Source organism: Hypanus sabinus, chromosome 18 (assembly GCF_030144855.1).
Source record: "Hypanus sabinus isolate sHypSab1 chromosome 18, sHypSab1.hap1, whole genome shotgun sequence".
Taxonomy (NCBI): Eukaryota; Metazoa; Chordata; class Chondrichthyes; order Myliobatiformes; family Dasyatidae; genus Hypanus; species Hypanus sabinus.
The window spans coordinates 63,686,263-63,699,353 of NC_082723.1; the positions used below are offsets into that span (position 1 = coordinate 63,686,263).

Here is a 13,091-nt window from a genome sequence, read left to right on the forward strand (position 1 = left end):
CTTACTGAGAAATAGAGACAGAAAATAAGACCATAAGATATAGCAGCAGAATTAGGCCATCTTGCTCACTGGGTCTGCTCCGCCATTTCATCATGGCTGATCGATTTTCCCTCTAGGCCCCAATCTCCTGCCTTCTCCTCGTATGCCTTCATGCCCTGACCAATCAAGAATCTGTTAACCTTAGCCTCCACAGTTGCTTATGGCAATGAACTCCACAGATTCATGACTCTCTGGCTAAAGAAATTCCTAATCTCTATTCTGGATGGACATCACTCTATTCTGAGGCTGTGTCCTTTGTTCTTGGCCTATCCCATCGTAGGAAACATTCTCTCCACATCCACTCTATCAAGGCCTTTCAGTCGGTAAACAGTCCATAAGTTTCAATGACTCCACAGTCATTCTTCTGAGTTCCATTGAGTACGGGCCCAGACCCCTGATGCACTCCTCGTATGACAAGCCTTTCAATCGTGGAATCATTTTGTGAACCCTCTCCAATATCTGCACATCCTTTCTTAGATAAAGGGCTCAAAACTGCTCTTAATACTCCAAGTGAGGTCTCACCAGTGCTTTATAAAGCCTCAACATTACAACCTTGCTTTTATATCCTAATCCTCTTGAAATGAATGCTAACATTGCATTTGCCTTCCTCACCACTAAATCCACCTGCAAATTAACTTGTAGGATTCCTGCATGAAGACCTGTAAGTCCCTGTGCACCTCAGATTTTTGAATTTTCTCTCATTTAGAAAATAGTCTGCACTTTTATTTCTTCTATCAAAGTGTATGACCATACATTTCCCAGCAACATATTCCATCTGCCCTTTCTTTGCTCATTAGTTCTAATGTGGAACTATTGAAAATAGGTCTGACATGGGATGGGGAAGAGGCAATAGTGTGGGTATTCCTCATTCTCCAGCTGTAACCACACATGAGAATGAATCAGGCATGGCTTTCTCACACAAATGGGCAATACTTGGAAAGAGGAAGCGCTGGAGCTGACATTACAGCTTCTTGAGAGATGTGAAGTGTATTGTCTATCACAAAAAATGCAGATAGTTGCCTGTGTTTTATCACATTTTAGGAAGATGTGTTGAGGTTACGATCATAGAGTAAAGTTACAGCACAGAAACAGGTCCATCTACCCGTTCAGTCTGTGCCAAGCCACTAATCTGCCTAGTCCCTTCGACCTGCACCTGGCCCACAGCCGTCCATTCATGGACCTATCCAAACCTCTCTCAAATGACCTCAATCCACCGATTGTGGTGGCAGCTCGTTCTACACTCTTGCCACCCTCTGAATGAAGAAATTTCCCCTTGTGTTCCCCTTAAACACTTCACCGTTCACTCTTAATCAGAATTGTGTATATTATCACTGGCATTTGTTGTGAAATTTGTTCACTTGACAGCAGCAGTACAATGAAATGATAGTCTCTGTCTCTCTCATGCAAAATACCCCAAATGCTAGTGAGGTAGTGCATGGGTTCAATGTCCATTGAGGAATCAGATGGCAGGGGGAAGAAGCTGTTCCTGAATCACTGAGTGTGTGTCTTCAGGCTCCCGTACCTCCTCCCTGATGGCAGGGGGAAGAAGCTGTTCCTGAATCACTGAGTGTGTGTCTTCAGGCTCCCGTAACTCCTCCCTGATGGCAGGGGGAAGAAGCTGTTCCTGAATCACTGAGTGTGTGTCTTCAGGCTCCCGTAACTCCTCCCTGATGGCAGAGGGGAAGAAGCTGTTCCTGAATCACTGAGTGTGTGTCTTCAGGCTTCTGTACCTTCTTCCCAATGCTAATGATGAGAAGAGGGCATGCCCTGGGTGGTGGGGATCCTTAGTGATGGACAGCACCTTCCTAAGGCACCGCTCCTTGAAGTTCTCTTGGATATTATGGAGGCTGGTCCCCATGATGGAGCTGAGTAATCTTACAATTTTATGCAATTTACTTTGATCCTGTGCAGTAGCCACTGCAGCCCCCCCCCCCCCCCACATTAAACAGTAATGCCACCAGTTAGGATGCTCTCCACAGTATCTATGTAGAAGCTTTCGAGTGTTTTAGTTGACAAACCAAATCTCCTCAAACTCCTAATGAAATATAGTCACTGTCTTGTCTTCTTTATAGGTGCATCAACATATTGGGTCCAGGTTAGATCCTCCAAGATCTAACACCCAGGAATTTGAAATTGTTCCCCCTCATCTCCTGTGATTCATCTGAAGATTAGTGAAGATCTCTAGTTGCAGTCCCACCCAATCTCAGTGGTAAAAAGCCTGCTTGCATATACCCCACCTATACCCCTCGTAATTTTGTATAGCTCTATCAAATCTCCCCTCAATCTTGTACTTTAGGTTCATTTAATATCAGAATATATACAGTGAATGTTCATATGTACGATATGTTGAATAAGTTGTATTCTATTGAAATAGGACCTTTTGAATCATCCATTTTCATTTTTGTTATGGGTTAATTTCTGGTCGTTTGAGGACTCTTAATGGTTTTGAACGGGTTCATCTCCAGTGGTACAGTTCTCATCTAATCCTCTAGAGGCCAGTGTTAGCCTAGATTTTGTGGAAAACAGAGTGCCGGGAAATGCTCAATATCTGGAAATTAATATTTCTAGCGCTTTGTTTTTTTAATGCCTACAGAGGTAGCTTGTCCCTTCTCATCATAAACTACTTGCGTTTGTGTATAAAATGTGTGTTGGACCAATTCATTGATCTGGGTTTGACACCAGTCAAGCAACGATGAGCTCAGTATTCCAGAGAGTGAAGTGGACTCCTGTCGGTTGTTCTGAATTCCAGAACAAGGAACTGCAGATGGGGGAGGCCAGAAAGTAAGAGGAACGTTTTCAAGCAGAAACTCAAAGAATTGTATGGTAGAGAGACCAGACCCTTTCTGTCCCCTCTGACTGATGCTGATCCCATTTGCCGGATTAGGTCCCAGTGCTCTCTACCAGTCCGAAGGTCCTCCAGGCATCACCAGCATTACGTGCCGTGTCATATGATGCAGGCAGTCGTGCTCTCACGACCGTGGTTGCTCTTGGCAAATTTTTCTACGGAAGTGGTTTGTCATTGCAGCCTTCTGGGAGGCACCTTTACAACGCAAACACGAGGAAATCTGCAGATGCTGGAAATTCAAGCATCTGTCCACCAGAGATAGTAGGATCTCCCAGTGGCCACACATTTTAATTCCACGTCCCATTCCCATTCTGATATGTCTATCCATGGCCTCCTCTACTGTCAAGATGAAGCCACACTCAGGCTGGAGGAACAACACCTTATATTCCGTCCGGGTAGCCTCCAACCTGATGGCATGAACATTGACTTCTCTATCTTCCGTTAATGCCCCTCCTCCCCTTCTTATCCCACCCCTTAATTATTTATTCCCCCTTTTCTCTTTTTTTCTCTCTCTGTCCCTCTCACAATCACTCCTTGCCTGCTCTCCATCTCCCTCTGGTGCTCCCCTCCCCCTTTCTTTCTCCCTTGGCCTCCCATCCCATGATCCTCTCCCTTCTCCAGCTCTGTATCCCTTTTGCCAATCACCTTTCCAGTTCTCAGCTTCACCCCACCCCCTCCGGTCTTCTATCATTTCAGATCTCCCCCTCCCCCTCCCACTTTCAAATCTCTTACTATCTTTCAGTTAGTCCTGACGAAGGGTCTCGGCCCGAAACGTCAGCTGTACTTCTCCCTATAGATGCTGCCTGGCCTGCTGCGTTCCACCAGCATTTAGAGTGTGTTGCTTGAATTTCCAGCATCTGCAGATTTCCTCGTACTTTATTAAGAGCATTTTGTGTTAAGTATATGTACATAACTGTTCAGGTTGAGGTGTAACTGTATAGAAACGGTATAAATAGTACTCAGAACCATGGGATACTCAAAATAAAGCTGAATTCAGGAACCTACCACATAGCATTTACATTGGAACTGCCATTAGCTTTCTTTTGCTTTAAAAACGCTAGAGTTTTATTTTGTGCAAATGATGATGCATACAAGGGTGGGTAAAATTTTGTACAGTTTACTGCAGGATGTAGATATGGGCAGAGAAATGGCAAAAGGCCATCTGCCTAATGTAAGCTGTTGCTCTTTGGGAGATCACATGTAAGTGGGAAGTATAGTGTTAATCACAGGGCGCTTAACAGCATTGATGTACAGAGGGATCTTGGGATCCAAGTCCTTAGCTCTCAGGAAATAGCTAGGGTGGTAAATAATGCACATAGCAAGCTTTCCTCCTTTGGTTAGGCCTTTGATTATAACAGCATGCACAAAAGGTTTACCAGGAAGCTGCCTGAACCAGAGGCGATGAATTAAGTAGACGTTGGACCAATTTGGGTTGAGTATTTTTTTTCTGGTACATCGACAGAAGTTGAAGGGAGACCTGGCCCAAGTTTATAAAACTGAGAGACATCTCCTTTGAATTCCCCCCCTCAATGTGAATGCATGCTCTCCAGTATTGGACTGTTCACCACTGGGGGGAAAAGATGTCGATGGTCTACCCTATATGTTTCTCACAATTTTATGCTTGTCCAAATGCTCATAAACCTTGTCCCTAAGAAGCCTCTGTGTAATGTCCCTACCACTAATGTAAGACTCATTGGTCTATACTTTCCTGACTTCTCATCTTGAGCAAACGAACAATAGGACTTCACCTGTAAGTATCAATGATCTTGGTCAAAGTCCAAGCAATCTCATCTCTTGCCTTCTAATAACCTGGAGTATATCCCATCTGTCCGTAGAGACTTAACCATCTTAATGGTCTTCAGAAGGCCCAGCAACAGCTCCCTTTGACCTTGGTGTTAACCAGGGAATGCCAGTACTTTGCCATTCCAAGAGACACCACCATCAGTGCAGAGCGTTCCAACACTACAAACTCTTGAATGTTCTGGTCTCTGCAGGGATACTGCTTAGTAACTTGTTCTTCCAGTGCTATAGAAGAATGGGGACCCCCTTTGTCGGGCACCTTCGCATTTGGCAGAAGGAGTGGAACTTGCCAGTGGCCAAGCATTTTAATTTTGATTCCCATTCTGACATGTCAGTCAATGTCCATAGCCTCTTGTCCCAAAGGAACAAGAGGAGGCTATTCACTTGTTCAGCTTCTTCCCTTCCCCTCTAGTTTTTCCCACTCTGACCTCTTCCTGCTTATTACCTCCCTTTGGGTTCCCTTTCTCCCACGGTCCACTCTCCTCTTCTGTCTGAAAAGAAGATGTTGTCCAAGTTGCATGCCATCTTGGACAATGTCTCCCATCCACTCCATAATGTACTGGTTAGGCACAGGAGTACATTCAGCCAGAGGCTCATTCCACCGAGATGTAACACTGAGCGTCATAGGAAGTCATTCCTGCCTGTGGCCATCAAACTTTACAACTCCTCCCTCGGAGTGTCAGACACCCTGTGCCAATAGGCTGGTCGTGGACTTCTTTCCACTTGGAATAATTTACTTATTATTTAATTATTTATGATTTTTAAATATTTCTACACTATTCTTGGTGTGATTGTAACAAAACCCAATTTCCCTCGGGATCAATAAAGTATGTGTGTCTGTCTCCAGCCCTTGACCTTTACCATCCACCTGGCTTCACCTATCACCTTCCAGCTACCCTCCTTCCCCTCCCTTCAGATTTTTATTCTGGCGCCTTCCAGTCACAAAGAAGGGTCTCGGCCCAAAACATCGACTGTTTATTCATTTCCATAGATGATGCCTGACCTGCTGAGTTTCTCCAGGAACTGTGTGTGTGTGTGTGTTGCTTTGGATTTCCAGAATCTCTTGTGTTTGTTATTTTTAGTTGTTTCTGCAAATTTGGATAAATTGAAATGGTCATAAAGCATTTGGAGAATGTTATTCAGTTTGACAAATATTATCAGCTGTTATTTTTATATCTTTTTTTAAAATCATGCGTAGAATGTACAGATCGATCCTGCAAGTGGCCTGGCTTATACGATGTGGCGAGATATCCCCATCCCGTTCTACATGTCTGTCTACTTCTTTGAGGTTAAAAATCCACAGGAAATTCTTCGTGGCGAGAAACCCGTTCTGGCACAGCGAGGGCCTTATGTTTACCGGTATGTGCCTTTTAAATTCGGGTGTTTTGGATTTGTGAAACTTTATAGTAAATTAGCATTTTTTATCATGTACAGAAATTAAATGCGGACAAGTCTTGCCCCTTTATAGAAGTGTACCTTGCAGGATAAGTGTGGTGCTTTTTTGATTGAAAAATCTTTGAAGTGTTTGCAGGTGCTTCTCAGCTGGTTAAATTTCTCCTTCCCTCCTTGTTCTGTTTTCATCAGATTTTCAACACTTGTGACATTTTGCTGCTGAAAGTAAAGTTGTTTGATTTCACTGATAGATGCTGAAACAATTGGTGAGGTAGTGTCAGCCAATAAGGATTCTTTTTTTGAAGAAAAGGAACAATGGTGTTTCAGTGAAAACTCCAAAGCATTATACAAGGATCAATATAATAGAAACAAATAATTAGCCAGCTAACAAAATTCTGCACAATTTTTAATGGCAAATCACTTTTGATTAACTTTAACTCTCTCTGGGATTCAAACATTAGAATGATGTTTTTTGGCAGTTGAGGGGTCTGAAGGTAATGATGAGGTTTTTGTAGTTGAGAGTTTCGGAGAACAGGTGAATGAAAAGGGAGACAACTGACAAGGTAAACCTGGCAAAGGCTGTGAAGCCATTGGGATTTGCTAAAGTTAGATCATTGCAAATAACTATCTTATTGGTTCATGTGTTGTTTTTCTCCCCCCAGTAGCTTTACCAAACAGCAAAGTGCAAGTATTTAATAGCTTAAATCTGTATTTTTTTAAAATTTACAAACAGAAGGCAGAATGCATGGTCGGTGAAGTTGTGCATCAATAAACTCAAACACAGCTTGAATCTCTGTGGCTCTGTAATTGAGTTGGTGTGTTGCCTGAAGATGCTATGGGAGAAGGATCAGTTTAATGCAGAATCATCGTTTCAGCTTCAAGTCAAGTTTATTGTCATTTAACCATATTCATGTATATAATGTAATGTAGGCCTCCATTAGTCTCGATAGACCATGGATTTGCACCTTGGCAAGTTTCCAGGGCGCAAGCCTGGGCAAGGTTTTTTTATGGAAGACCAGCAGTTGCCAAAGCTGCAATATATAATGTCTATGACTTTATAATGTATGTAGAAACAAGATGGCAAGAAACTGAAGAACCTCATTTAAAAAAGAATAAAATAAAGGCCAACACCGGATGTGCAGAGAGAGGGAGAAAAACACAAACCATGCAAGCAATAGAAGCGAGCAACGATATTCCAACCAGAAATGAGTTCTGAGATCTGAATCCTGGAGGCCCGGAGTAGGCCCAAGCCTCAGTACTCGTCCAGCCTATTAACAGGCACAGAGCACAGCAGCCGGGGTGCTCTTCATAGGCTCCGTGCCTTGGAGAGAGGAGTGAATATCGTGGGAGAACAAGGCTCTCGCCTCCAATCCCAACACTCTTCCAGGAGTTGAAATTGTCCAAACAGCACATCTTACCTCAGTAGGACTCTGGCACTGTTGCTGTGAAAGGCTCCGGGCCTAGACCAGGCCACCCAGCCACTCTGTCCAGGCCCAGATTTTGCTGCTCAGGCGGAAGCCGCTGTCAGCCCCCTCAAATCGGCTCAGCCCCCAGAGCAATCTAAACTCGCACACGGGCCATTTGTACGGGCATCAAAACTCCCCTGCTTCGACGTCTGCACTCCATCCGTGTCGATTCTGCAATGCACCAGTACGTCTCATCCCCCAAACTCCCCTTGCCTTCGCTCACTTCTTCATTGCTTGTGGTGATAGTTTAGGTTCAATCGGTACATTTAATGTCAGAAATGTATGCATTATGCATCCTGAAATTCTTTTTCTTCGTAAACATTGTCAAAAACAGAGGAGTGCTCAATGACTGACAAGTTAAACCTTAGACCCCAGCACCCCCCACCCACCAAGCAGCAGCAAGGCGCCAACTCCCCCTCCCTCACCAGCAAAAAGCATCGGTGCCTGATGCACCATCAATAACTCACACTGAGACGTAAGGCGAGATATCGGCTTTTATTGACTGGAAGAAGGAACCAGGAGTGAGTGTCTATCATACAATGTCCTGGAGACTGAGGCCGAGCGTCAGGCCTCAGATCTCCTTTATACAGGGGCCTGTGGGAGGAGCCACAGGAGCAGTCAGCAGGGGGCGTGTCCGGACAGGCACATAGTTCACCACAGTGCCCTCCACCGAGCACGCGAGGGTGCAGCAAAACATCAATAAAGACACAAATTTCCAGTACTCCAAAGATTACTCGTTCACTTGGTAACTTGACATGCCACAGGCTCTCTTTCTTTCCCTAATGAGGGGAAAAGAGGTGTCCACATTTCACAGTGAGAGGGGAGACATAACAAACAACTCGCTGATTTATGATAAAAGTTTATTGCGTCGTTTTTTCCGAGCTCGGGACTGCGGACACACAGCCAGAAGTGAAACCACAGCTCCCGATGTTCCGTGTTCTCCCGTGAGGCCTCAGTCCGGCACTGCCCTTGAATCAGCCCGTCTCCAGAGCCACGGAAATCCGACACCCTGAAGGCACACTGGTCTTCCTTGGGATATCAAAAAGTGGCCGGTCGTGAGGCCCTGAGAGCGGGTCCCATTCCCGCAAAGAGCCAAAGTCAGTGTGTAACTCCAGGTCAGGGTCGTCAAAAGAACCTTGAAAAGGGGAAGAAAAAATCAAAGATAGAAATTGAGCAGTTTCTGAAGACGCAAGCAAAGGAGTCACAATTTAGCGCCATCTTGACTTTACTCCGCCTCCACCTACTTCAGAAAAGGTGTTATTAGTCACGTTTATAATCAAATTTCTTGTCTTTTGTGCTACCGGTGAGCTCTCACATGCTTTCAGTAACAGTCTTAAATCAGAAGTCTCTAACCGGAGATTGCATTCATTCCTGATAGACGGGTGCCGGATGACATTCGACTCGTGTGACAACTCGCAGATAAAGGGGAATCAAAATGCAACGGAGAATGACAATGTCTGGAAGATGGAGATGGAATTGAGCAAGTTTCTCAGTAACTTGGCAAGCTGAAACTCTGTCCCACCTTGACACATTGTACTTCCTGCTCGTATAGACTGGGTTAGAAATTAGCCAGAGGGTTTTTGAAGCAGGGCTGGGTTAGGGAAGGGGGAGAGAAAGTGTAATGTGGGGGAATTGTAATTGGGAGAATGAATCAGAGTGCCCTATGGTATAGAGTCTGTATGGTGCTGGGTTAAACTGCTTCCAGTATGAGAGAGAGCTGATTTTGGTCAAAAAGAGAATAGATCCATGTTTCATGTTGTTCCCTGAATCAGGTGGAGCCCACCAGAGGTACAGTCACTTCCCATCCCAGTAATGGGGCTCTCCCAGTGACCTGTCGCCGCTTTCCCCGCCCGGTCTCCCGGCGACCTGTCACTGCTCTCCTGCACAAACCGTCAATGACCATCTGTTATCTGCTGACATTGTGATAGAATTTCACCAAAGCCAAGGGCTCTCATTTTGGCACACAATGCATTGATCATTTTGGACCTGATTGCCGTTGTTAGAGGTACAAAGAAAGCAGATCCATGGATTGTAATCCGACTTATTTTCCATTTCTCTAGAGAGGTCAGAGGACTGCAAAATCTGCAAATGTTATGCCGGTATTCGGGTAGGAAAGGGGTCAAAAGCAGAAGTGATTCTGCAGACGCTGGACAACGACAAAGGAAGGAATTGAGTTTCTAGTTAACCTATTATGTGAAGTTACGAACATGCAGAAACTATTAAGATAATAGCAGAACATCAAAAAAGAAGTCACTGGATAATCAAGCAGACTTGGAGCAGGACTATGGAGGGAAATGTGGTGTGGTTGTTTGAGTATGTAACACGTGGATTGTTGAGTTGGTAGATATAGTTTTAGTATTCAGAAAGAATGTAACGTGATCTAACGTGAACCGCGTATATATGGGGTTGCGGATTGTGTAACAGGAAACGTTTTGGAGAAGCGGGTCACCTTCAGAATGGCCCTCAGTAACGCTGGCAAGCTTGAAGATTAGCTTTATTGTCATGTGCACATCAAAGTATGCAGTGAAAAAGCAGGCAGGTTTGCAAGAAACCTTGGATGTGGGAAGATATCAATGAAGATGGCCATTGTCCTCGGAATAAACTGCTGCAGGGCTGTCCGTTAGTCAGTGGGCAGCTCCCAACTGGTACCGCGGAAGCGCATTGCACGCAATGGGACGTCTATCGTCTTGCCTTTGTCTCTGTGTCTGTGTCTTCTGGAACTCTGCCCAGCTCTTCTCCTGGTCACCATCAAGAGAAGGAGAGTAACTACCTCAAGGAAGTGGATGGTCATGGCTGGTGTTGGCACTATGTCCTTCACCCATGCATGCGTTTATGAAAATGCACATTTAATTGGCACTTTATCCTTATGAGTTGCTTTGACTTGTTATAATTGGTGTCAGTATTAATTTTTAGTTTTGCTTCACAGAGAATACCGACAGAAAAGTAACATAACCTTTCACAACAATTATACGGTCTCGTACCGTGAATATCGACGATACTATTTCCACCCTGAAAGGTCAGCTGGAAACGAAAGTGATGAGCTGGTTTTGCCCAACATGATTGCTTTGGTAGGTATGAGCTCCACACTAGTATTTCACGTCTGGAGGGAGGAGCAAGGCTGCAAATGTCATGAGTTTATGATAGTATAGCTTGTATTTTATAACAGTGTGGTCTAGTGGGCTTTTGTTGGTGATTGTAGTCGAATAATTTGTTAGCCATTCTATCCGTTCCCCCCTTCCTTGTGTTTACATTGAGTGGTTTCTAACAGCTCTCTCCTTCAAACATTCCACATTATAATAAGTTCTGGATTCTCATTGCTGGTGAAGAACTTCGTTAAAACAGAAGGATCTAAGACCAGGAGGTGAGAAATGAGAAGCTTGGCGAGGAAGAGGATGTTGGTTAGAACCTGGGGACGTCATCCTGCAGATCTAGTGATGTGTACGTGACCTCCCCCCACCCCCCGAGCTCCTTTTCTCCAGTCCGAACTTGTGAATATTTCTGGGATGTCATTTGTGCCCCAACACCTGTCTAAATCATCTGTTTCACTCAGAACCAGTACTCCCTCGTGTTCGGGATCAGGAGGCATTTATCGTAAATGTAAACAAATTAAATGAAGAAAAAGTCAGGAATGAATGGTTTTAATACAACGCATGAAGTATTTTAAATGTAGTTGAAATATTTCTATTTAATTTCAGGGTGCAGCTTTAATGGTTGAAGACTTGCCCTATGCTTTGAAATTTATGTTCAGCACGGCCCTGAAAGCCTTTAAGGAGACTCCGTTTATTAAGAAGACTGTGAAGGAGATAATGTGGGGTTATGATGATTCATTCATTGATTTCCTTAATCGAATGTTTCCAGGCATGCTCCCGTTTAAAGGAAAGTTTGGCTTGTTTGCCGAGGTTTGTATGTTTAATTCAGACAATTAAACAATGCCTGTGGTCGAATCTGCCACTGAGAACAATTAGTCAAAAATGGCTTTCCCTCACATAGTCATAGAGGAGTACAGCACAGAAACAGGCCCTTTGGCCCTTCTAGTCTGTGCTGAACCATTTGAATTGCCTACTCCCATCAACCTGTACCAGGCGCAGTCCAGCCTGTCACCCCTCTGGTGTCTCGTCCCCGGGGCAGTTGCAGTAGGCGACCGCTCGGCATGAGTTGCTGCTGCGTGCAGTAACCGAGGTCATGCGGCTTTCCCCAGCATCGGTCTTCCCAACGAACCACTAAATTGGACTTGCAGTGTTCTCTGTTACCAGTCTATAACAGGGTCTTGTGATCGCAAGAAAGAAATGTCCAAAGCACTTTGCACCATTTGGGCTGCTCGTGACATCTCCTTTGCATGGGTGGCTGTAACATGGTACTCAACAAACCCATACTGTGAAACTCCATTGCCTCCCAGCATGGCAGACCTGCATTTTTTTAGTTTTCTTAATATCGAGCAGTGTCTGGCGTTCATAAGAAACGCGTAAAGGACGCCATTGTTTGGACTGATACACAGGCATCTTAACGGAAAACCATCCTATATACCCGTGGTGTCCCTTTAAAGGAACTAGGTACTTGTAGAACAGAGATCTAGCAGGACAATAATCCTCATGGTGCCTGCCATTGACCATGCAAGTCCTCAAAATGCATCATCTTAAACTTGTGCAAGTTAAATTCTGTTTGCCATTTCTTCAGTGAATGGAGATGAATATCCACTCAAGATCTCTTCCATCTCCCATGGCTTCGGCCACGGATGACCACGCTGGTCCTTAAGGAGGTCAACTCCATCCTGTTGGATTGGTGTTTAACCTGACCCGGCAGAAACTGCCAGGTGTGATGTGCTGGGTGGACCAGACAGCTTTACTCTATATATTGTTATCTATTTTTGTAACTTTAAGAAGCTAAAATAATTGAACTGTAGACCTTCATCTTGTGTGACAGCGTAACGTCAATTTTCTCATTTCTTTACAGATGAACAACTCAGATTCCGGGCTGTTCACGGTTCATACAGGAGTTGATAATATCAGCAAAGTTCACATGGTGGATAACTGGAATGGTTTAAAAGAGGTTTGTAAATGATAGACTTGTTAATTTTCTTGCTGTGTCATTGGCCATTTTTTTTCACTTTCTTCTGTATTCAAATGGAAAGTGATACCAGTGCCCCTCTTTTACCATTTAGCCGTGAGCTTTCCCGACTGGAAGAGGAGAAAAATGTCAGGATTTTGTGAAAGAGCTGGGGAGTGGGAGTTTGGCAGATCATCAGACGTGTTATCGTGCAGGAGAGTAGACAGCCCATCAATCCTTTATCATGGGATTGTGATGGGGAAATTTTGTATTCTAGTTTGCATTACATCCTCTTGGGTTGAAGTCTTAAGATATGCTTTCTTGCTTTTGGAGTCCAGCAACCCATTTAGCCTGAATAGTTTGTTATCTGAGTGGAACACAAATATCGGGGCTCATTCTGGATCACGAAGTGTTAGTTACTGCTTGCAGTTCCAGACATTGCATGGAGAGGTGGCGTGTGCAGGATTGTGCAAGACTGCTAAGGCAGGGGGAAGATTTAACTGAAC

At 44.4% G+C, this 13,091-nt stretch overlaps 1 protein-coding gene across 3 annotated transcripts in view; it reads left to right on the forward strand.

The window, feature by feature from the left end:
- The window catches only part of scarb1 (scavenger receptor class B, member 1), a 62,337-nt gene that overhangs the window by 13,848 nt on the left and 35,398 nt on the right, over positions 1–13,091 (forward strand). For 2 of the 3 annotated variants that reach the window (XM_059994528.1, XM_059994527.1), the window contains exons 3-6: positions 5,883–6,043; positions 10,469–10,610; positions 11,238–11,441; positions 12,493–12,588. In XM_059994528.1, the coding sequence (XP_059850511.1) occupies positions 5,883–6,043; positions 10,469–10,610; positions 11,238–11,441; positions 12,493–12,588 (603 nt within the window). Of the gene's footprint in view, positions 1–2,125; positions 2,249–5,882; positions 6,044–10,468; positions 10,611–11,237; positions 11,442–12,492; positions 12,589–13,091 lie in introns of those variants that run through there. The other variant, XM_059994529.1, reaches the window with a different exon arrangement.